General features: G+C 43.8%; 1 protein-coding gene across 3 annotated transcripts in view; it reads right to left on the bottom strand.

The window, feature by feature from the left end:
- LOC143830560 (acetyl-coenzyme A synthetase 2-like, mitochondrial) overlaps positions 1-25715 on the bottom strand; it is a 38799-nt gene extending 13084 nt beyond the window's left edge. Inside the window, exons 1-11 of one of the 3 annotated variants that reach the window (XM_077323226.1) lie at positions 25010-25170; positions 21907-21976; positions 16208-16304; positions 14198-14397; positions 11041-11216; positions 9720-9872; positions 6096-6243; positions 4530-4667; positions 4180-4272; positions 3474-3586; positions 1335-1461 (exon numbers count right to left, since the gene is read on the bottom strand). In XM_077323226.1, the coding sequence (XP_077179341.1) occupies positions 1335-1461; positions 3474-3586; positions 4180-4272; positions 4530-4667; positions 6096-6243; positions 9720-9872; positions 11041-11216; positions 14198-14397; positions 16208-16304; positions 21907-21976; positions 25010-25018 (1324 nt within the window). In that variant the 5' untranslated portion in view covers positions 25019-25170. Of the gene's footprint in view, positions 1-1334; positions 1462-3473; positions 3587-4179; positions 4273-4529; positions 4668-6095; positions 6244-9719; positions 9873-11040; positions 11217-14197; positions 14536-16207; positions 16305-21906; positions 21977-25009 lie in introns of all 3 variants that reach the window. The other 2 variants (XM_077323225.1, XM_077323227.1) reach the window with 2 other exon arrangements.
- Between the last annotated feature and the right edge of the window lie 80 nt (positions 25716-25795).

The raw sequence follows: 25795 nt of genomic DNA, 5'->3' as shown, positions 1-25795 counted from the left end.
TCAGTCACTTGAACCATCTGAAGGAGGAAAGTCCAAGCTCAAAATTACCACCTGGGCTGCTGTATGCAGGAATTAGACCAAGTGAGTGTCCTCAACATGAACTATGCTCAAGAATCCTTTATGATATGAAAGGGCAGACTCGAAATGTTTCCTCCGTAACCAAGCCAACTGGAAAACGTTCCCAGAAAGCAGAATATCTTTAAGCCCTTGCGTTAAACGAATGGTATAAACTGAAGCTATTGTAAAAATACTCCGTGCCAACCCATGATTTTCCCCTTATAAAGGAAAGAGGCCATCCCTTTGCACATTATAGTATGCTCACTGCCTCCTGTTTGCTGGCCTCTGTCTGTACCAATAGAAATAGTAATGACTGAGGAAGATGAACTCTCTTTGGCCTACTTTCATTGAACCTCAACTTCATCTCACTCTGCCACTCAAATCATTCACCTATTATTCTGACCAGTAAAGGTAAAGGTATCCCCTATGCAAGCACCGAGTCATGTCTGACCCTTGGGGTGACGCCCTCCAGCGTTTTCATGGCAGACTCAATACGGGGTGGTTAGCCAGTGCCTTCCCCAGTCATGACCGTTTTACCCCCAGCAAGCTGGGTATTCCTTAAATCTCTGCCCAGACTTCCTGTTGTTCCCAGATGCAATGCAAATTCCTCATCCCTGCATACCTCCTTGACTCCCTGCTGTCATATCTTCACTCTTCCAGCTTGGCCATCCTAATTCATTTGAGGGTGTCCCACTGGCCCTCTCTCCCTAGCTGCCTTTTATGCCTGGAACTTTCCCGCAGGATGTTCGTGCAGTGACATTTTTCTTCCTTCAAATTCCTTTTCAAAACTTACTGCGAGGGCCTTCACTTGTGCTCCTTCCCTACTAAAGGAAGCCCAAGCATAAGAAACCAAAACATAGACCCTTTCCCACATGTTTCTTTCCCCTTTCAAACCCCTTCTACTTATAATTTTAGATTGTGAACTCCTTGTAGTTTGTCAAGCACTGTGCACATGGAAGGAACTGTGTAAACAACTAAAAAGCTCTTTCCCATTGTGCAGTTGCAGAAGGAGGAGGTCATTGCCTCAAGCACCTGAATTTCTAATGAGGCAAATGAAAAGAAAGATTGATTTCCTTTCTGGGCACACATGGAAGAGGAGGGACGTAAGTGACTCAGGTCTGCTGTACAATAAGTAACTGAGTATAATGAGCTGCATTTCAGTCCTTGTTCTGGTTCCACAAGCCCTTGCATACATGCAGCCAGGAGAATTCTGCCTACTAACCCACATCCATAGCAACACACCGTTCTCAGCCCTTCCTTCCCCCACAAGGCTGTACCTGGATAAGGCATCAGGTAGGTCTCCAGAAATCTCTGGTGGTCATTGTAAATGGTCCTCGCCATACCTGGCCAAGCCTGAGAGATGCAGAGAGCTCCAGAGACATCGTTCTGTTTTAAGACATTTCCCTGATGGAGGAATCAATAATTGCACAATGAGGCTGAAGATAACGCTCCTGAACAAATTCACTCTGGTGTTAGGTCGAGATAACTCTTAAGGAAGGGGATAACTCCTAAGAAAGTATACACAGGATCACAGCCTAAGGCACTCTTGCCCAAAAAACCACAACATGCATTTGATCTTTTAAAAGTGACAATTACTTCTTAGATAGATGGTCTATGAAACTTAGTGGCAGCCTATTCTCACTCCCCACCACACAGCCTTTCCACTTCTGTGCTGAGAGAAGGATTTCATTTGAATTCTGAAAATCTTTCTAGCCAAATTACATGTTATCTTTTGTGATGAGTCAGGTCTGAATTCCCCAGACCCAACATGCTTTCCTGCAGCTCACAGTAGCTGTGGGAAGCAACATTTTAAATGTCCCCAGAGGACCACTTCAGCTCAGGACAGTGGCACCAGCAAGGGGGGTGGGGGGGGGGGTGGCAGCATCCTGTCTCCCAGGGACAGGGACTTTATTTCAGCGAACGGGCTTTTATGTGGTTTGTGCTTAGTGACTAAAGGTAAAGGACTGAAGCCAGGGAAGCCTCTAAACAGAAAGAGGCTCGCTGGTGCGTTTATCCCCGCTCGCTCGGAGAAAAAAAAATGGCGATCACTTCAACGGAAGTTTGGAGGACAGGCTCAGGAGGAGGGACTTTGAAGAAACCGCAACAATGGTAACGCACAGGTCTTTATCGCTAGTGTTACAGATTGTTTGCAAGAGTGTAGCGCTTTCCGGAGGGTGAATCCACTTTTTGAGATTCCCCTGAAAGTGCTACAACGAAGCGCTTTTTGCTGATCGGTTTCAGGAGTGTTGCAGATTGTCTACGACGTCGTGCGTTAAGGCAAATCAATAGCGTTTCCAATTAGCAACCATTGTGCGATTTTGAAGCCGTGCAAAAAGCCCCTGGCTTTTGCATATCTGCCTTTTACTCTGCATTCCTTTACATGCCCTTGATTTATACTTGCTTGTGTGCCTGTCTGTGTGTCTTTTCCTCCACTTTTTTTGAGCCTATGTCACACCTGATTTCCCTATAAAACTGGAGACCAGTGATTGTTTATCAGAAAGCCGAAGGTGGTTTGAAAGAACTGCTACTCTGGCACAGTTCAGCCCTAACTTCTATCCACTTACCACAGTTATGGGGAATATTGGGGGAAATGTAACAGGGGATTAGTTTATCTTCACAGAGAGAAAGCAGGAGCATGGGAAGAAGCATAATATGAAACACTGCATCTTTAACAGAATGCATTTCAGCTGTGCTTTGCATGTATTTTAGGGGGGTTAAAAATTATTTCAATGAGATGTGTTTGGAACGGGGGTTGATTTTAGCGGTTTTGCAGGGTGTTTTTATCATGTATGTTTTAAATTGTTAGTCACCTTGGTGGTCCTTATAAGGATGAAAAGATTCTGTAAATAAAATGAAATTGGAATGTAGGAAATAAAAATCTGATCACGAGGCACTATGGCTCAGTGAAATGAAGTTTGAGTTCAGTGGCACATAAGCACCTGCACCCTGCATAAAACTTAGTTGGTCTTAAAGGTGCCACTGGAATCACATTTTGTTCTGCTGCTCCAGATCAGCCCGGCTGCCCACCTGAATTTATGGCTCAGTGAGGGAGTGTATACTTTGCACACTGAAGGGCTCATATTCAGCCCCTGGCACCAGAATTTAAACGAACTCTGCTTATAGGCATTGGGAAAGACCTTCCTCTGCCTGGGACCACAGATAGCTGTTGCCAGACAGAGTAGATAACCCTGAACCACATCTACCAATATTTTGACTTTGTATACGCTGCTTTATATAATCCTAGGTAAGAAGACTTCAGCTTTGTTCTATCACAATTCTGTTCTGGGTCACATATCAACTTGTGGCTCCAACTAGTTTGGGTGTGTGGAGGGGAGATTGTTAACATTTTTCTCCAATTTTAAAAATTCACATGAGCTGAAAAGTGGCTTACAAATCCTCAAATAAACAAACTGTACCTTGTCATCCATGAGGGATGGGCTGATGCCAAACAAGGGTCTCATGGCCATGGCTGGGAGGATCTCAGCTCCTGGGCTTGAAGGACGAGGTGCAATACAGATGCCTCCTGTCTCTAAATAAGACAAAATAAAATTGGCAATACCCTTAAAAGCTGGCCAAGAGGAGTTTCATACTTCTAAAACCTTTCCCTTTTAGGCGATCTCTGATTTGTGGGAAAACATTCCTCTCCTGTGCTCATGCCTTGGATATTCATTGAAATGTAGAAGAATGTGGGGTACACATTCTAATCACATCTTGTTCTTGATACACCTGTGTTCATCACTTTATCACCATTGGGTCTCTTTGAGCAATTGTTTGAGGAGAAGAGCTGGTTCTTATATGCTGCTTTTCCCTACCAGACGGAGTCTCAAAGCAGCTCACAAACATATTTTCCCTTCCTCCCCCCACAACAGACCCCCTGTGAGGTGGGTGAGGCTGAGAGAGCCCTGATATTACTGCTCAGTCAGAACAGCTTGATCAGTGCCGTGATGAGCCCAAGGTCACCCAGCTGGCTGCATGTGGGGGAGTGCAGAATCGAACCCGGCATGCCAGATTAGAAGTCCGCACTCCTAACCACTCCACCAGGCTTACTGAACTGTGTATGTAGTCCCTGCCTAAGTGAGAATTGCTTGGGTAAGGGCTTTAATAATACTTTTGCTTTCCTACCCGTTTGCCACCAGGTATCCACTACAGGGCACCGTCCGTCTCCAACCACATTGAAGTACCATTCCCAGGCCTCCTTGTTGATAGGTTCTCCCACTGAGGAGGAAGAAAAACGGCAAGCAACATATAAACCAACCATCCCGTAAAGCCTGAGGCCTTAGAGCAGGGCCTCATAGGAAAATAGGTGGCTCCCTAGCCTTTTCAGTCTTCTGCATGGTCTCCATGAAGTTGTACTATATTAGTAGTTCTGATGCATCCACCATCCCATTTCCTGGCCCAGAGTAAATGGTGACTGTAATATGACTTAGCCATACATACGCCAGTCAAGACCAGTTGCCTGGCTTGGTACACACCTGATCCAAGGATCTTGAGGGAAGATCTGTCATATTTCTTCACCCAGTCATCTCCATATCTTAGCAGCAGGCGAATAGCAGTAGGGGCTCCATAGAACTGATTTATTCTTAATCTTTCCACAGTTTCCCAGTAACGTCCTAGAATATGAAGAGGAAAAAAAAAGATCCAGTTACCTCAGGACAGACATTCTTCCTCCCTTATACTCAAACTTGTCATACCCTTGCCTCCTATGCCTAGGAAGGAAGGAAGGAAGGAAGGAAGGAACCCCCTCTGCCTGATGATACATTCACTTGCCCAGTTGTTCAGTGCCTTTTTTAAAAAGCTAAAATTAACCATTTCAAAAGTCAAAGACACTATTGGAGATAGAATATACCTTATGATATCAGTCTGGTCAGTCAGGCAACACTCTGTGTGGCCATCTTCTGCAGCAAACAGGAAGAAACAAGAAGAACTAGTCCCCCTCCCCAAGATCATTTCTAAAAAGTGCAATATGTATGTAGAAAATGTTCACAGAGGGATCACGGCTCAAGTTATGTCTGCAGGCAGACTTACTCAAGACCTCTTTATGTGACTCCTTTGTGCCTTGGACAAATAGGCAGACAATGCTGGCTGTGACCCCTTCTCCACTCCAGGTGCTCACCAGCTTGTGAGCACAGCACCTGCTCATGGAGGAAGTGTCCATGTGACGCTTGATCCCTGTGAGTGGAAAGCAGCCTTCTGAGTCAGAGAGAGGTAATATGCACGTGGACACTTCCTTTGTGCATAGATGCTGCTCAGTCAATTCAGTCAACATGCTGAGGGGTCGTAATAAAGTTCATGTGTCCACCACATGTTGATCAACGGTTGCTGGCAGTTCCATGTTCAGAACTTTGTTTATGGGTCGACATGAGTCCAGTTTGGTATGGGACCATAAGAACACAGGGCAATGGGGAGGGGGGGGAGCTTTCTCCCTGTATCATTTTATCAACTGGGAGCTGTTTCTGGTGTCTCTGGGGAAATGTGCATATTAATGACTACATGGAAGTTTCCCTAAGAACGTATAGCAGCTCCTCAAAGCTGCTCCAGGTTGGGAAAACAAGTGTGGGGAAAAGGCATAAGCCCCCGCACTCCATGGTCTTGATTCAAGTTGGGCCCGCTCATGCCTTCAGATTATGTCTCAAGCACGGAACTCCCAAACTACATTTGATCAACAGGACCTGTGTCAAAAGGGGGAGGGGGGCTGGGGATGGCGATACCTGAATTGGCCCTTCTCATTTCAGAGTAAAACTATACCACGAATTTTGGAGAAAACTTCCCAATTTCAGAAAGGTCTTCTTCAAGAGGCAAATTGATAGTGGTCTTTTACCTCCCCAGAATGTGCCCAAAGATTAATTTATATGATACATGGAAACATATTGTTTATTATCCTTACAAGTGAAACAGTGAGCAAAGTAGGTTTATGTTTAACCATACCATGATTAAATTCGGGCAGTGCATGTTGAGAAGAGATCGAGCTGGTCTGGGGGCTGAATCTAGTCATGGGTCACCTGTGAACAAGCCCAGCAATTCACCTTTTTATTATTTACCTGGATTAGGGTAAACTGGAGTGCTCTCAAAAAGGACGGTAGTTCCTCCATTGCACAAAGGTCCATAGACCACGTAGCTGTGTCCTGTAATCCAACCAATGTCTGCAACGCACCCAAAAACATCTCCATCGTGGTAGTCAAATACATACTGCCAGAGAGAAGGTTAAGAAAGTTGGAACCTGGAACTTTCTTCTGTGAGTTTACAGAGTAAACAGATGCTGTTTGCAGCCTGAGTGTCCTAGAGTGACACTCCCCCAATAAGTGTTACGGGCGTTGGTGTTGGGTATGTCTGTGTTTATACAGTTTTGATTGGATTATATATATTATTTCAAATGCTGTTTTAATGCCTGCTGCCTTGAGGACTCCATTTGGCCAGAGATGGCATAAATGAACAGCATTTTTACTACTGGAAAGCTCACAAATACTTTTTCCTTTCTTGGAAAGAAATGGTAGTAGCAAGATATGCTTATGGGGTAGGAAACCATCACATCTGTCTCTTTTGATAGAATAGCATGAGATTCTTGCTGGTCACTTATGACTTATTTTGCTTTTGCAATCTGTAGGCAGTGCACCTGTTTAGTGAGGCAAAAGGTCACTCATGCTGTCCACTGTGATGCCATAAGTATAGCTTCATTCGTATTTTGCAGAAAGTACTGGGCCAAGGCAGGAATCTCATTCATGCCTAAGGTTATGCTTTTCTTGTCTCACACTGAGCAGTAATCAGCCATAAAAGATTAAGCTTATGAAGATCTCTTCAAAAGACAATCGCCAGTATGGTTTAAAGAGATATGAATATGCCCCCTTTTAAAGTAAATAAATAAAAGGTGATATGTAAGATCTAGGAGGGAAAGAGAGAAGGCTAACGCCTTAAAATGTTAAGGAAAAATGTAATTACATATAAGAATTTCACAAACAATTCTCAAGTCAGGAGGAATCATAGAGTGGGAAGGGGCCATACAGGCCATTTAGTCTAACCTCCTTGCTCAATGCAGGATCCGCCTAAAGCATCTGGGATAAGTATCTGTCTAGCCACTGCTTGAAGACTGCCAGGGAGGGAGAACTCACCATCTCCTTAGGCAGCAAAATTACTCTGACTGTGAAAAAAAAATCCTGATATCTAGCTGGTACCATTCAACATGTAGTTTAAACCCATTACTGCAGATCCTGTCCTCTGCTGCAAACAGCAACCACTCCCTGCCCTCCTCCAAGTGACAATCTTTCAGATACTTAAAGAGAGTAATCATGTCCCCTGTCTGCCTCTTCTTCTCCAGGCTGAACATTCCCAAGTCCCTCAGCCTTTCCTAATAGAGCTTAATCCTCAGGCCCTGGATCATCCTTGTCACTCTCCTCTGCTCTTAACTTTGTCCACATCCTTTTTGAAGTGAGGCCTCCAGAACTGCACACAATACTCCAGGTGGGGTCTGCCCAATGCGGTATACACAAGGAGACCACTTGCTCCACAAATACCCTGCAAGGTTTGTCCCGATCGCCATCTTCATGGACTGTCTGGTTCTGCATTCACATCTGCGCCATTGTGAAGTGGTTTTTCACAGGGTCATTTTTTCTGCATGTAGCTGCTCTCAGCATTCTAAAGCTGCCTTCCAGCCAAAACTGTTACAGTGTGTTTAGCAATTACTGGATTACATACTTGAACTCATTAGCAAACTCTCTGCTTAAGACAGTTCCTGCCTGGTTTTTGCCAGAATACTCTCCAGCCGCCTTCCTCAAGTTTCCTAGCTGCTTTTGGAGCTGTTATTCCAAACAGTATCCTCACCACTTTCTGAGTCCATTATTCGAGTTGCTGTAGAAATGCTGTCCTGCTGATGACAAATGAGGATTCCAGAAGAGAAGGCTTGTGGTTTTTTCGGGAGGGGGGGGGGAGCATAACAGAGTCTGCAGTGGAAAGTTGCCATTCTCTGTACTGTTTTCAGGCGCCACCAGCCTGCTGTTACCCGCTGGGGGAAAGAAACAGGAACTTGTGCCAATCCTGTTCATAGTTTCCAAAAGTAATTGGAACAAAGTGCTGGATTTTTATTATCTTGAGAGCTCTTAGCATTCATATTTTTGTACATATGCTTCTGCACTCTCTGTCTTCTGTCTTCTAGGACCCCGCCAGCAATTCACCAAATGCACATTGTATAGAAAGTGTTATACAGGGGCGGGGTCCCCTTTGGTCTGCGTGGTTTCCTGGGTCTTGTCCATATCTGACAGACTAGAGGGTAGGTCAGTACTCAGTCACAGTAAACATTCCTTAAATACTTTCCACTAAGTTCTAGGGTTTGACCTGTGCCAAACAATTCCAGGGAAGGCAGTGAAAACTGATCTCATGACAAAGAGATTTGAAGACTAGACTAAAAACCCAGTCTAATGTGATTTACTCTGAAGTGCATCTGAAATCAAGGATTTCAGTCCTTGATTTCAATCAAGGATTTCAGTCCAGGGAATTTGATTAGGATGAACTACCAAATGAAAGCCATAGTCCTATGCACGTCCATGGAATTCACTGGTGCTTATGGGTACCTGTACATGTTCCTGAGCAGAAGCAGAAGCAACTCAGAGGTGACAGGAAAATGGTAGGGGAAGAAAATGGCTGCTTTATCATCAGCTCAGTTTGTCATCAGCTCCCCTGGAGAAAATGGCTGCTTTGGAGGATGGACTCCACAGTATTATATTCCACCAAGGTTCCTCCTGACCCCAAATCCTGCCCACTCCTGGCTCCACCCCCAAACTCTCCAGGAGGTATTCTGCATGGAGCCAAATAAAACAGTTTAGAAAACGAACAGTTTAGACCGCTTTATTATACTGCAATCATTGTTCTGCATTGAATATAGTCTGTTGAAAAACTACCTTGCAATGCTCTCTGCATGAAACAATTCATAGCCCTGTCCCCTGTAGTTTTGCCAACTCTGCTTTGTTCTTTAATGCAGTCACTAATCTGCATAACTAAAGATCTTCTCTGCATGGCTAATAGGTCGTCTCAGGCAGGCAGAGAAATGAATCGGTGAAAAGCATCTTTCAGAAACAATGCTTAAAAGACGCTTAAAGCACCGAAGAGGCAGTTCACCATGCAGAGCAAAATCAGTTTTGCGGAGTAAATTAACTTTTCTGTGCCGAGATTAGAAAAACAACGGTGTATTTAGTGAGTTTTCATTGTGTCAGGTGATGCTCTAACATTCACCCAAATGCTAGAGTGTTGTTGGCAGTGTGACAGTGTTGCTTCTGCTGCCGGGAAGAGCTCTCCTGCCAATTGCCAGCCTCAGGGTAGCGACCTTAGGGCAGAGTCTGAGGAGGCGAGGGAGCTCTGCAAGAATGTAATACCCTAGTCTACCCTCTGAAGCTATTTCCTCCAGGGGAACAGATCTCTATAGCCTAGATATCACTTATTGTAACTTCAGGAGAATTCCAGGCTCCCCCTGGATGTTGGCAACTGACTGCCCACTGCTGCCTGTCTGGCTTTGCCTCTGCTATGCCCTTAGTTACTGTTAAGCTTGTGACTGGACAGTGAGAGCACTTGGGGACAGAGATGTCTTGGAGATGGCGTCTATGAAGAAAAACCACAGGGTCTCGTTTGTCTTCTGCAGAGCTTCCAGATCTCTCTGGTGGAGTATACTTGGGCATCTTTACCTTGTGTGTGATGGCCGTATGCAGCAAGTAGCCAGCCTGGGAGTGCACCAAGCCTTTGGGTTTTCCAGTGCTGCCTGAAGTGTAAAGAAGGAACAGAAAATCTTCACTCTCCAAAGCAGCAGGCTCACAGGCCACATCCTCTTTCATCATGGCCTACCAAGGGAAGCAGAAAAGCACAGTCAGTTGGATCCCTTCACAGGCTCATGTGGCTTCCCATGAATCAGAACTAAAATGATATTGAAGCTCAATGGGACACTGGCCACCATTTCTCCCTGCCATTGCTAGCATTTTTAAAAGCAAGTTTTTAAAAGCCCTCATGACTGAACAGAAAAGTTTGCAACTAAATGAACTGTACTTAATGGTAAAGGTATCCCCTGTGCAAGCACCGAGTCATGTCTGACCCTTGGGGTGACGCCCTCTAGCGTTTTCATGGCAGACTCAATATGGGGTGGTTTGCCAGTGCCTTCCCCAGTCATTACCCTTTTACCCCCCAGCAAGCTGGGTACTCATTTTACCGACCTCAGAAGGATGGAAGGCTGAGTCAACCTTGAGCCGGCTGCTGGGATCGAACTCCCAGCCTCATGGGCAAAGCTTTCGGACGGCTGCCTTACCACTCTGCGCCACAAGAGGCTCATAAACTGTACTTGGTACGCTTTAAAACACTCTGGGATGTTTCTGGGGCCTGCATATCTTATTTCTCCTCTCTCACAGTCACTCCCCCTTGTCCCATATGTTCCTCATGTACACTTTCTACCATCCGGCCTCTCAGTCATTATCTTTCTTTACAGCTCTATCTCAAGCTGATTCCGAGAAAACTATCTAACGCTTTGTATGTTTGTTTGTTTATAAATGTATATCCTGCCCTCCACCTGAAGTTCCCAGAGTGGGTCACAACAATACACAAAATATAAAATAATCTAAAATACATTTAGAACCTAACCCTCTCGCCCTCCCTCCCTGCCTGCCTGCCTCCCAAGCAGGACAGCACCCAGAGGAGCTAAACATCAAAGGCCTGAATGAAGAGGTGTGTTTTAACCAGGTGCCAAAAGTCAAATAATGTAACCATATAATGTGGCAAATCTCTAGAGGGAAGCTCTTCTGAAGTCTGAGGACCACAACAGAAAAGGCCCTCTCGCACCCCAAGAGAGGCAGAACTACAAGTATATACGGCCTGACTGTTCTTTGGGTAGGTCAGGAGCTCTGGTGCTTTTCCTACATTCATCATAACTGACCCAGTCACATCCATGCAGATGGGACATAGACGGGTGGAATGAGGACAGCAGGGATTTTATGAATGCTATAGAGGGGATGGGGATCTCACCTCTTCCAATGGTATATCCAGGGCTGTCATGGGAACCGTTCCTTCAGTCCTCTTTGAAACAAAAACTCGTTTCACTATGGGAGACAGTTTCACTGCCTCGTCCACCATCTGTTTGAGTTCAATGACCTTGCCCCCTCTCAGGCCCTGGTTCACCGTGATCACTGTTTCAGACTGGGCTGAAAAGGTGGAAAGGAAAAAAAATTAAATGCAACACATCACAGTTTTCCCCCTTTGCCCAACTACTCCCCAGTGCTTCTCAGACTGAGTTAAGGAAGGGATTTTCTAGCACATGTGTCTTCAGCTGATGATTATTATTTATTGTATTATTATTTATCATAAGGTACAAGCGACTGGAAGAGGAGTATACTAGAGGCCACACCAGAAGCCTCTTTGCTCAGGTGAAACATGTTTGGAGCACCTTCACTGCTCATAAAGTGACCATCAAATACAAGAATGAAAAAGACTTGACTGACCAAACCAGCATCAAGGATCAATGGCGACAATATGCAGAAGAATTATCTACAAACACCAAGGTGCCTCAGTCACCAGCCCAAAACACCCGACATAAATTGGAATCGCCTATACTGAAAGAAGAAGTGATCTGGGCTATGAAACAGCTTCCAAATAATAAGGCTCCTGGCATTGATAACATTCCAGTGGAGCTACTCAGATCTGTTCCTCCAGCAGCAATCACAGTATGCCAAAAAGTCTGGGAAACTGGCACTTGGCCAATAGACTGGAAAAGTTCAGTTTTTATCCCATTATGAAAGAAACTATAGTTCAAACTATTGAACTATAGCCCTGATCTCCCACGCAAGTAAAATCTTATGGAACATCATTCAGAACCGTCTCAAGTCAACCATTGATGCTCAGCTACCAGATATCCAGGCTGGTTTTCAACATGGTCACTGCACCCGAGACCACATTGCAAATTTGCGCTGGATTCTTGAAAAAAAACATGAATATCAAAAGGCCTTTTATCTATGCTTTATTGATTATTTTAAAGTGTTTGACTGTGTTGATCACAAGAAGCTATGGGATGTCTTACATGAATTGGGAGTGTCGTCCCACTTAACCCACCTCATCAGTTCATTGTACACCAACCAGGAGGCCACAGTACGAACAATATATGGAAACACTGATTGGTTCAAGGTCAGCCAAGGAGTGAGACAAGGGTTTATCTTATCACCCTTTCTTATAATTATATGCAGAAGCTTAATCTGGAAGATTCTATGATCAGAGTCAAAATGGATGGTTGTAACATCAATAATCTCCACTATGCAGATGATACAACACTCCTTACTGAATCGGAGCATGATCTGAAGACCCTGATAAAGAGACTAAAAGAAGAAAGTGAAAAGATTGGACTATACCTAAATATCAAAAAGACCAAGATCATGACAACTACTGGCAGTAGCACTAAAGTCACGATTGACAACGAGAACATAGAATGTATTGATGATTTCATCTTGCCATTGCCTGCCCTAGTATTTTTTTGGAGTTGCTAGCCAGGGCCAACCTTACTTAGCTTCTGAGATCTGACGGGATCAGGCTTGCCTTGGCTATCCAAGTACAGTAAAGGACACACAAATGGCCTATACTGGGTCACACTTAGGGTTGCTAACATCCAATCTCTAGCCTATAGTCTCCTAGGGAAAACAGTAATTTCAGAACGCAATATCCGTGGTATACCATAGATTCCAAGTGAAAATGCTTGGGCTGTGCTGAGAGGGTTGGCTGTAGAAATCAAATAAATAAATACCCCCCCCCCAAATCTCCAGGAATCTTCCAGGCCAGAGCTAGCAACCATAGCCACAACAAAGACATCACAGCCTTTTCCCTTTCTTGTCTTCAAAAGAAAGAAAGAAAAGAAAAAGAAACATTGGAGAATAGAAAGAAAAACATAAGAGGAAAACAGACACATGGGGATAAACTAGTGTAAGGGGTGCCATCTTCTGTTGCTTACCAATATTCCAGTGAAAAAAAATTAAAACATTAAAACTTGCAGCTAGGTAATGGCATTGCCTCACATCCCAGGGAAACCCAGAAGTGATGTCATGCCGCTCTAGGAATTGGTGGAAACTCTATAGTTCAACCATAGAGTTTCTGGCTATATATAAATAGATATGACATCACTGCTGTATTTTCCCTGGAAGTAACATCATGCCATCATGTGATGACAAACACCACCCTGATCCTTGCCCCAATTTCTAGTTGTTGGCTGACAGATATGCCTTGTGTTTTTTTGCTGAGGATATAGTTCAATGGCACAAGGAAAGCTTTACTTATATTCCCCACTCCATTCTCAAACACCAGCAATTCCTCCCCTCTCCCCCACAACACTTGAGCTTTTTCAGGTTGTTGTTTTTAAAGCAGTTTAATATTGTTATATCAGTATAACATTACACCAATCTGAGTAAAAGGGTGTCTGAATTCTCAGCTTTCATTTTCAAAATAATATCTCTCTAGTTTCTTTCACTGTAGAGTTATAAGAGGACAGGCTATCTTTCTGCAGGAGACCTACCTTTTAGAAATTATGGTTAAAAATTCAGAGAACATGGTAGACAAATTGTTACAACATTATAATCATATAACAGTTTTCAATTGCTGATGGATTAAAAATGCTCCCCAGCAGGGGAAACAAATGGCTAAATCAGGCATAAGAATTAGGACGTTCCTGGAGATTTGGGAATGGAGCCACAGAAAGGCAGAGTTTGAGGAGGGGAAGGACCTTGGGGGTATAATGCCCAAGCTGACATTTTCTCCTGAGGATCTGATTTTTGTAACCTGGAGATGAGTTATAATTCTGGGACATTTCCAGGCCCCCCTTGAGATTGTTAACCATATTATGACCTCACAGTCCCGAAATTCTTCCTACTGTAGAACAGGCCAGAAGTTCAAATCCCTGCTTCATATTTCAGCCAGTTTGTGGTCAAGATTAGACGTCATTTAAAACCTAATGGCTCAAGATGTGTACTTTTTTGTTTTCTCATCATTTACTTCTTCTGCCAAGGTAAGTAACAGAAAGACTTAAGCATAATCACTGTTTTAAAAATCGTAGTTGGTCACTAGGAGCTGATGACAAATCTGCTAATGCTCCTGAGACAAACCAATGAAAAGAAGGGGACCTCATAGCTGGAGGACGGGAAGCACTTACCATCCTGGATCCTCTCCGCCAATGCAACGGAACTGAATCCGGCAAATACTACCGTGTGTATGGCCCCAATCCTTGCACAGGCCAACATACTGGCCACAGCCATTGGGCAAGGAGGCATGTAGATGGTGACCCGGTCTCCCTTCTTCACTCCCTCTCGTTTCAAAGCGTTTGCAAGGCGACATGTCGTCTCCAGCAGTTCTCTGTCCAATGAAAACACCGGATAGTCTTGCTACAGTCTGATTTATTTTCCCATGAGCCCCTTCAGAGTCATGCTTACAGACGGCAAATGTTATGTATGCAGTACAGCATTTATGAATACCCATGTTCGGTTTCTGAAACTTAAGCAAACAACAAAAGAGGGGAAACAAACACAACCCAAAATCTTCCAGTTTGTGCCTGAAGGGTCAAACTATGACAAAGAAACAACAAACAAAATATTTATTATATAGTGTACATATATAAAGTTTAAAACGTTAGGGGTCTGAATTTTGGACTGTACAATTTACAGGCATTCCTTGTGGATGAGTATGTCCTGTGAACCACATAAAACCAGACGGGTTTCAGCTTCTACAGCCTTTCTCAGTAGTTACAAATCCAAATATAGCACATATTCAGGAAGTATTGGTCTTTCCTATGCTATGTGTTTAGGCAAAGAATTTCTTATGTATAAGGCCATGGGCTCTTCCTCATGATGCCTGTATTCACACAACTTCAACCTGGTATGGAATATCCAATAGCTCTGGATGTGTGTAAACATCAAGGAGTCGAATAATTCAATTGTCTAGATCAGGGGTTATCAACCCCCGGTCGGCGGCCCGGTGGCGAGCCGCAAAGGCCACGGTACCGGGCCGCCGCCAGCCACGCCTGCCTCCCCCCGCCGGCAGCAAGAAGGAAGGGAAGAGGCAGGCGCACCCGCCGGCATGGAGGTGACGCAAACGCGCATGCACGCTGTTGCTGCGCATGCGCGTTAGTGCTACCTGGTGGCAAAAACACGCATGCGCGGCAATTGCACGTGCACGTTTTCGCAGCACCCGGGCCGTCGACTCTTCCCTCACTCCGGAGGCGGTCCCTGACCTGAGAAAGGTTGGGGACCGCTGGTCTAGATGTGGTAAATCTATTTGTTTGACCATATAGCTCAGGGGTAGTCAAACTGCGGCCCTCCAGATGTCCATGGACTACAATTCCCAGGAGCCCCTGCCAGCAAATGCTGGCAGGGGCTCCTGGGAATTGTAGTCCATGGACATCTGGAGGGCCGCAGTTTGACTACCCCTGATATAGCTAACCAGAAAAGGGGAGAGGGAGGAATGTTTTGTACTATGGCGTTAAAGGCCTCTGGGATGCATCTTGTGCAGAAGGCGATGAATTGTTTTGTGATGCTTTTGTTGGTCCTAATAACATTACCTTTATTTCTAAGTTTCATGCACAGAATGTTCCCACTGAGGTTACTTTTATTGGAAAGTTTCAGAAACTGATTTGTGTCAAAAGGGTCAAGTTACAACAAACAAACACAAATATTTATTATATAATGTACACAGCCTGATGAAAAATTCTGGAGAACTCAAAGAGTCGGCAAACTGTTTCATTCCCGCCATCCACTAAACATTATTCAATTTGGCTTCTGTTGACTTTTCAGTTTATTAAAGACTTAACGATGTTTTCTTTGTCTTCTTACCTTTTTAAAGAACGGTGCTTTCTGTCTAGTGCCTGAGAGTCCTACAGAACTTAGACGTTTGAGCAGCTTTCTGTGATATTTTGGTTAATCCTAATAACAAGTGTCACAAGATTTTTTTTATTTGTTCTAGGACTTTACACATTGTTTCCACCTAAATGATTCCCCCTGCAGAGCACAAGGAATGCTGAGAAACGCACAAAGCAAGTATTTTGCCATGATGTGAGAAGTACTCACATTAGTGATATTAATGATATTTTCACTACTTAAAAATATGAGAAATTGAGCAAGTGTGTAAGCTCCCCTCCCCTGCAACCATGAGAACAAGAATAAATAATAACCTGTATGTAATTTGGTCCGCTTGTCCAGGCTCATCTTTTTCCCAGATCAGAGCCACTTTATTGGGAGCACTGTGAACATGCCGATCCAAACAGTTAACTGGAAGAGAAAAAGATTTAAGTCACTCAGCATTGCAAGTTGTGCTGTCTTTTTCTGTTTCAGCACAAAGCCCCTGCTGACAGTTTATTCCCAAGTAGTCAGTAAAGTTAGTGACTTTTTAATGTACTCAGAGTCCAGTAGCACCTTTAAGACCAACAAAGATTTATTCAAGGTGTGAGCTTTCGAGTGCAAGCACTCTTCCTCAGACTATGAACTTCCATCATGACAGTGGGAATATAAAGCAAAAGTTAATTCTGTTAAATTAGTAAACTGTGTCACACATCCAAATACAGCCACATGATAATTCTTTTCCAAAACAGCCAATCAGTCCCCTTGAATTCAGTTGTAGTTCACAAAAACATAGGAGAAATAAAATTGTCTATGTCAGTGATCAACGGCTTGCACCCCACCATTTGCTGCTGGCCCCATCTGTCTCCATCCAAGTGTGAAACATTCCTGTAAGTGAAATGCTGCACTGGCAACTATCTCATCCCGAGACCAGGGAGTTAAACTCAAAATTCCATTACATATCACTAACATCACCTTCCCCCTTCAAGGATCGCTGCCTTGTTGTGGCAAGGGGGCTTGCGTAGTTCAGTGAAGCTATGAGCTATACCGTGCAGGGCCACCCAAGACGGACAGGTCATAGCTGAGAGCTCTGACAAAAGGTGATCCACTGGAGAAGGAAATGGCAAACCACTCCAGTATCTTTGCCATGAAAACTCTATGGACAGTTCCAATAGGCATAACGATATGACGCTGGAAGATGAGCCCCTCAGGTCGGAAGGTGTCCAATATGCTACTGGGGATGAGCAGACGGCTAGTACGAGTAGCGCCAGAATGAATGAAGCGACTGGGCCAAAGCCGAAAGGACGCTCAGTTGTGGAAGTAACTGGTGGCGAAAAGACAGTCCGATGCTGTAAAGATTTTTATTCCATAGGAACCTGGAACGTCAGATCCATGAATCAAGGCAAGCTGGACGTGGTTAAACAAGAAATGAGAAGACTGAACATAGACATTTTAGGAATCAGTGAACTAAAATGGACAGGAATGGGTGAATTTAATTCAGATGACCATCAGGTATACTACTGTGGACAAGAATCTCGCAGAAGAAATGGAGTAGCATTCATAATCAATAAGAGAGTAGGAAAAGCAGTCTTGGGATACAATCCCCAAAATGACAGAATGATCTCAGTTCGAATCCAAGGCAAACCATTCAACATCACAGTGATCCAGGTCTACGCCCCAACCACTGCTGCTGAAGAGGATGAAGTTGATCAGTTCTATGAAGCCCTACAACACCTTCTAGAAGCAACGCCCAAAAATGATGTGCTTATCATCATGGGGGATTGGAATGCTAAAGTAGGAAGCCAAAAGATAACCGGGATAACAGGCAAGTTTGGCCTTGGAGTACAAAATGAAGCAGGGCACAGGCTGGTAGAATTTTGTCAAGAGAATACAATGGTCATAGCAAACACTCTTTTCCAGCAACCCAAGAGACGACTCTACACATGGACATCACCAGACGGTCAACACAGAAATCAGATTGACTATGTGCTCTGCAGCCAAAGATGGAAAAGTTCTATCCAGTCAATAAAAACAAGACCAGGAGCTGATTGTGGTTCAGATCATGAGCTTCTTGTTGCAAAATTTAGGCTTAAATTGAAGAAAGTAGGGAAAAGCACTAGGCCACTCAGGTATGAACTAAATCATATCCCTGACGAATACACAGTGGAGGTGACAAATAGATTTAAGGAATTAGATCTGATAGACAGAGTGCCTGAAGAACTATGGACGGAGGTTCGCAACATTGTACAAGAGGTAGCAACTAAAACCATCCCAAAGAAAAAGAAATGCAAGAAATCAAAATGGCTGTCTGAGGAAGCTTTACAAATAGCTAAGGAGAGAAGGGAAGTGAAAGGCAAGGGAGAAAGAGAAAGATACACCCAATTGAATGCAGAATTCCAGAGAAAAGCTAGAAGAGATAAGAATGCCTTCTTAAATGAACAGTGCAAACAAATAGAAGAAAACAATAGAATGGGGAGGACCAGAGATCTTTTCAAGAAAATTGGAGATATGAAGAGAACGTTTCATGCAAAGGTGGGTATGATAAGGGACCAAAATGGTAGGGACCTCACAGAAGCAGAAGAGATCAAACAAAGGTGGCAAAATTATACAGAAGAACTATACAAGAGCGAGCTTAACATCCCTGATGACCACAATGGGGTAGTTACTGACCTGGAGCCAGACATCCTGGAATGTGAAGTCAAATGGGCCTTAGGAAGTCTGAGCAACAATAAAGCTAGTGGTAGTGACAGCATTCCAGTTGAACTATTCAAAATCTTAAAGGACGATGCAGTAAAAGTGCTACACTCAATATGCCAGCAAATTTGGAAAACTCAACAATGGCCACAGGATTGGAAAAGGTCAGTTTACATTCCAATCCCAAAGAAGGGCAATGCCAAAGAATGTTCAAACTACCGCACCATCGCACTAATTTCTCATGCTAGCAAAGTTATGCTCAAAATCCTACAAGCTAGGCTCCAGCAATATGTGGACCGAGAACTTCCAGAAGTACAGGCAGGATTTCGAAGAGGCAGAGGAACTAGAGATCAAATTGCCAACATACGCTGGATCATGGAGAAAGCTAGGGAGTACCAGAAGAACGTCTACTTCTGCTTCATTGACTATGCTAAAGCCTTTGATTGTGTGGAGCACAACAAATTGTGGCAAGTTCTTAAAGAGATGGGAATACCAGAGCATCTTATTTGTCTCTTGAGAAATTTATATGCAGGTCAAGAAGCAACAGTGAGAACTGAACATGGAATCACTGACTGGTTCAAAATTGAGAAAGGAGTTCGGCAAGGCTGTATACTGTCGCCTTGCCTATTTAACTTGTATGCAGAGCACATCATGAGAAATGCGGGATTAGAGGAGTCACAAATTGGGATCAAGATTGCAGGGAGAAATATCAACAACCTCAGATATGCAGATGATACCACTCTAATGGCAGAAAGTGAAGAGGAACTAAAGAGCCTGTTGATGCGGGTGAAGGAGGAGAGTGCTAAAGTTGGCTTGAAACTCAACATCAAGAAAACAAAGATCATGGCATCCGGCCCTCTCAATTCCTGGCAAATAGAAGGGGAAGAAATGGAGATAGTGACAGATTTTATTTTCCTGGGCTCCAAGATCACTGCAGATGGGGACTGCAGCAAAGAAATTAAAAGACGCTTGCTCCTGGGGAGGAAAGCTATGGCAAATCTAGACAGCATCCTAAAAAGCAGAGACATCACCCTGCCAACAAAAGTGCGTTTAGTCAAGGCTATGGTCTTCCCAGTTGCAATGTATGGCTGCGAAAGTTGGACCATAAGGAAGGCCGAGCATCAAAGAATTGAGGCTTTTGAACTCTGGTGCTGGAGAAGACTCTTGCGAGTCCCTTGGACTGCAAGGCGAACAAACCAGTCAGTCCTAGAGGAGATCAGCCCTGACTGCTCCTTAGAAGGCCAGATCCTGAAGATGAAACTCAAATATTTTGGCCACCTCATGAGAAGGAAGGACTCCCTGGAGAAGAGCCTAATGCTGGGAGAGATCGAGGGCAAAAGAAGAAGGGGACGACAGAGAATGAGGTGGATGGATGGAGTCACTGAAGCAGTAGGTGCAAACTTAAATGGACTCCGGGGAATGGTAGAGGACAGGAAGGCCTGGAGGATCATTGTCCATGGGGTCGCGATGGGTCGGACACGACTTCGCACATAACAACAACAAACATCACCTTACAGTCACATTGTCTCAAATAAAATAAATTGTGAGGAATGTGGATACATGAGTTAAACAAGGTTAGTGTGCATAGTGAGATAAAAAAAAAACCTATGTCCTTGTTGAGTCCAGGGTATGTCATAGTTTTGAGTGTTGTAATAACTTGCATTTCTGCAATCTTCCTTTCTAGCCTGTTCTTGAAGTTCCTTTGCAATAAAACAGCTACTTTCAGGTCCCTTATTGAATGTCCTGGAAGGCTGAAGTGTTCCCCTACAGGTTTTTCAATTCTGTGGTTTTTGATGTCAGACCAGTGTCCATTAATCCTTTAGTGGAGGGTTTGACCTGTTTGTCCTAAGTAGAGAACAGAGGGGCATTGTTGGTATTTGATGGCATATACAATGTTGGAAGATGAGCAAGTGTTTAAGCCTTTGATGGTGTAGGTGATGTTGTTAGTTCCAGTAATTGTGGCATTGGAGTATATGTGGCAGCAAAGTTGGCATCTGGGTTTGTTGTGAGCTTTAATACCAGTGTCCATGTTCACATTAGATCTTGATGCGATTTCCTAAAACAATATCCTCATTTTCTGGGTAGGTCATCATCATCATCAGAGAACCAGCTTGGTGTAGTGGTTATAAGTGCGGACATCTAATCTGGCGAGCCAGGTTTGATTCCCTGCTCCCTCAAATGCAACCAGCTGGGTGACCCTGGGCTCGTCACAGCACTGGTAAAGCTGTTCTGACCGAGCAGTAATATCAGGGCTCTTTCAGCCTCACCTACCTCACAGGGTGTCTGTTGTGGGGAGAAGAAAGGGAAGGCAAATATAAGCCGCTTTGAGACTCCTCCAGGTAGAGAAAAGCAGCATATAAAAACCAACTCTTCTTCATTAACATGCCCTTTTCTTCATATTTTGAGCCATGGGCTGCTTCTACAAGTATCCTTGCCATCCATACTCTATCACCAAATCCCTACTGAAAGCTCTATGGGCATGGACAAGTGGAATAACTCCTGCTGTACACCTTGATACATGCTAGTTCTTGTATATTCCTGGTGATGTGCCATATTTGCTGATGGGGTTACTTGGTTTGGATCCAAATTTCTACTGAAAGAAAGGATTTCTTGCCAGCAGAACAGAACTTCATTGTCCCTGCCCCCACTCCCCAACCCATATGCCAATATACTCCTGCTGGGGGACAGCAGGCAGGTCCAATTAGACATCTGCAGTAGAAGGGAGGGGGGGAGATCAGCAGAAATCTTCTGTCCATGGAAGTTTAACTCTGTATTTCTGTATTCAGTTCTCTGTATAAAAAGTGATTTCTGATGCAACAGATATAACTTACGGATAGGGTCACTTTCCTAGAATATTACATGAAGTCTAGTACATTAGTTTCTCTATAAGAGCAAGTCTTTGCAAGGCCTCTTCAGAAGGTCATAGAATGTCTTTGTTGAAAAAGTACCCTGTGCTCTGGTGGCTGGTCTTCATCTGCAGACAAATAGATGGATTGTGTCCCTATCAGTCATGAATTATTCACATTGACAATCGTAACCAGGTGGACATTTCTCATTGAACGTTTCTGTTTCAAAATCGTGTTTGTACAAACCTACAACAGCAGAATGTCCAGCAAAAACCTTTAAGCAAACAGTACGAGTTGAAAGCACTTGGCCCAGAGTCATCTCCTCTTCCTAAGATTGCACAGCCTGACCCAATGTTCTCAACCCAAACTAGTACAATTCCAAGTTAATCATTTGAAACGTCCCAGAATGCATCAGTTGCACAACCCAAATACATTAATTGCACAGTCCAGAGTAGGTGTGTTGCTCATCTCAGTCAGTGCTGCGCACCACTTACAATGCATTGTAAGTCTCCTTGGGCACCAATACAGGCAGGCAAGCCAGTATGTCGATGTAGTATATAAATGCTACAAAAATAATAATTGCTGTTAAAGATATGGGACACAATAAAAATGATGCAGTTAATTCTTGGATCTTTAAACACGTTGAAATAATGAGTGGAAATAACAGAATATTCCGTATGCAAGTCAGCTTAGATGATCCACTGTTACCCTTCTCTGTGCACTGGAGAATGCTCTCAACAGGCATTCTTCTAGCCTATCATCTAATCTGTTACAGACACCAACGTCAAATGTATTTCTTCCTTTTGACATCTGCCTGTTTTAACATTTTTGTGAGCATTGCTGTTGGAATCATAGAGTTGCAAGGGACCATCCAGGCCATCCAGTCCAACCCCCTGCTCAGTGCAGGATCAGCCTAAAGCATCCAACAAAGTTATTGTTTCCTTGCTTCAGTAGGGTTATTATTACTGTGACTTTTTTTTATAATTGCCTAGTTCAGTGGTCCCCCAGCAGGCGGGGGAGGTCAGGGGCACCGGCAGGAAAGCAAGCGGATTAGGGGCTCAGGCGGCGGTGGCGATGTCCTTTGGCAAAATACTACCCCTCCCCCCGGGCCTCAGTAAAATTGTCAAGTGTTGACCGGTCCCCAGTGATAAAAACTTTGGGGACTACTGGCCTAGTTTAAACTGATTTTATTTATTGCTGATTCACATTGTGGTTTAATGGAAGGATTCTGTATTTCTTGCTTCCTGCCTTGGGAATCTTACACTTAAAGGAGCAGCATAAAAACTCCCTAAATTAGCAGATCAATGTCACTGCCCCAGATATATTGTGGCTTCTGGGTCACTTGTTCCTGGGCAAGGGGCTGAGAGAGTCCCTGGGGCTCATAAGACCAAAGGCTCTGCTCAACACTCTGAAGATCTTCCCACGATGATGGGTCTCACAGGGACCCAGGGAAGTGAGCCTTGGGAAGTACGATAGCAAGAGAAGCACTTGTATCAGCACTTGTTCATCCAGAGACTTCATGAGCCATCATTGATAACTTTTCCAAAGGACATGCCACTTGTTTTCAGGGTTGATACCATATCCAAAAATGGGTCGATCGTTTTATAACTTGTATAGCCAAATAAAACACAAAAGAACACTGGAGTTTGTTTCATTTATATGTCTGCTGCATATAAACTGGGATAAGTCTAATATTTAGACAAAAGAGGGGTTGTAAATGAGGGGAGCTGAACTCTACCCTCCCCACAAGCATTCAGGCATTTTTCTTTAGCAGGGCTATGATAGTAGAAGGGAGCCTGGTTGGGGAAAAATTGCTTGGGGCAACACAGAAAAGTAAGACAGGGAAGGTCCCACTCTCCTCACCTGTGTGGCAGTTTTTATATAATTATTATTGCATGGTCAGAACACCTTTATCAGTGCAGTGGTGAGCCCCAGGTCACCCAGCTGGCTGCATGTGGGGGAGCGCGGAATCAAACTTGGCTCACCAGATTAGAAGCTGCCGCTCTTAACCACTACACCATGTGGCAAACACACAAACAACAAACAGGGCTGCCCTCATCACTTCCGGTTTCTTATTTATGATGGCACTGATATGCCCATCTAAGCACCAGATATTGTTATCATAGTTAATAGTGATTAAAACTTTTCTTTCCGCTTGTTTGTCTATTATTTCTACCTTGTAAATTAAACTCTCAGTGAGTCATTTCATCAAATATTCAATCAACCACGAGAACAATGTATGCAAATATCCCCCGTACACCCCTCCCCACTCCAACAGTCTCCTTTGATCCCCAGAAAGATGATATCTGGAGTAACCCACAAGGGACTGCATGGACAAAAGAGGCGACAATGGGAAGGGGAACTGGCTGAAAATGCCCCCTGCCACATCTTCTGCTTGTGCCTCTCCTCACTGCAATTTCTCAACTCCATACAAGTCCCACAAGTCAACCAGGCATCACTTTTCTGGGGGTCAAAACAGGCTGTGGGAGAGGGGAATGAAAAGTTCACAAAGTGATTTATTAAGTACAACCAGTTAAGTCACATTGTATGTGCTGGTTTTGCTTATTCCAGTGGGGGCTGGGAACTTGCAGAGGGCCACAGTTACAGCTCCTTGAACTCCTGTGCGAGCTAAGCATTGTTTTTTTGATCTATTTGTCATTATGTGTTTTCTCAATCAATGGATACTAGTAGTACCTGAGGACCCACAGATTTTAAAAAATATATATGTTGAAAGGGGGTCCTCATGCTTGAAAAAGTTCAGAGCCATTGGTTTATCCTATTTCTTTAAAAAGGTTTAATCAAGACAAATACACATGTTCACATGAAAATGCATGAAACAAATTGATTTACGTAATGAAAATATTATAAATATTCATGAACCAGCTCCATATATTCTTTGTGGGTGATTATTGCATCATATCTGATAGCACAGTAAAGGGGGAAATATTGGTACAGTATATGCAGTAAATGGGGACAATTTTCCGGGTTTTATAAACAACTATATTTATAAAGAATTATATTTAGCTTTTCATTTTTGCTTTAAAAAAATTACATTACATTTTAACTATGTGTCCAGCATTTCTGCCATAATGCCATTACTAATTAGTGCACTATAGTTTGAGTTTTCTTGACCCCTAGATTTGGTAAAAAGAATAAATATCTTAACCTCATGCATGTTCTTGAAACACCAGAGTGCAACAAAGTTTAAATTTTAAGTGCAACCTGGCAAATAAGTGCAGGATACGTTTTAGAGAATTTTTAGGACAAGATCAGCAGGGCTACTGACAACCCAAATTGATCAAGAGAAAGTAGTTCCCTGATGGTGCAATGGAATAATACTATACTACATCTTACTTTATGGCTTAATATTTCTGCACACACTCTTGTTCGCTCCTTTCCTCCATCCCAGTTTTTTTGTCTTCCTCCTCAGCATAGCCAAAACACAGATTCATCTATTGAGCAAACCTTGAGAGAAAAGGATGGGATCTTTGTATGAAAAGGGGAGAACTGGAAAAGAACTTTTCCAAAAAGATCTGCCCTGAAAGGAAATGTTCCTTTAAGCAGACCGAGGCAAAGAACAGTTGGCTTCCTACTTACCTGATACATTCAGCTGCCCTCCAAGGAACCAGGACAAATGGCCTTGCTGTAGGTTGCAGGAACTGACACAGTGAAAGGGGCTTATCCACATCAGCCTGCTTCTCCCCAGTGCGCCCCAAAATGTGTCTGACTGTTCCACAGACAGCTGGTACAGCCCTTGGTGGTCCCTTGGCCCAGGAAAGGCTGCAGCTTCCGGCATGTACGCACTCAGAGGTCCCCTGCTCCATGCTCTTGTTTTGCATGATGAAAATATTCCTTGGGGGACAATTTTTGGAAAGCAAGTTCTAGCAAGCAGCCAGGACATAATCCTGGGGTACAAGAGCAGCCCCTGCCCACCTCTGAGCTAAGGAAATCTTCTTTAAGCATCCGTCCTAGTTGAAATGCTGTTCCTGTTTTCCTGGCGGTGCAAAATGTTTGCTCATTGTTTCCCTCAGCACCAAACTGTACCCTCACATTCAGACTGGATAAAGTACAAGAGGGTTCCGCTCTCTTCCTGAGAAACACACACATGAATATGCTTCTTTCCAAGGAGCAGACGCAAAGGAAATTTGATCCCTTTTATGGGAGTAGTAGGGGGTGTGTTTTAGAAATATCCAACTGGAATAACCTACATGCTAATCTGAATTGGCTTTTGAACTGGAGCCAGGTTCAGCTGTGGGCTTGTATGCACTGCCACGTTCAATCCAGACCAGACTGCGTCTGCTCACATTCTTACAGTGCATTCCTCTTTCCTTCCTCGGGGTGGAGATTCAGAGCGGCTGCTTCTGTGAGATAAATACAGCCCAT

Source organism: Paroedura picta, chromosome 2, assembly GCF_049243985.1.
Source record: "Paroedura picta isolate Pp20150507F chromosome 2, Ppicta_v3.0, whole genome shotgun sequence".
In the NCBI taxonomy this organism is placed as follows: Eukaryota; Metazoa; Chordata; class Lepidosauria; order Squamata; family Gekkonidae; genus Paroedura; species Paroedura picta.
This window is presented reverse-complemented; position numbering and strand designations above follow the sequence as displayed.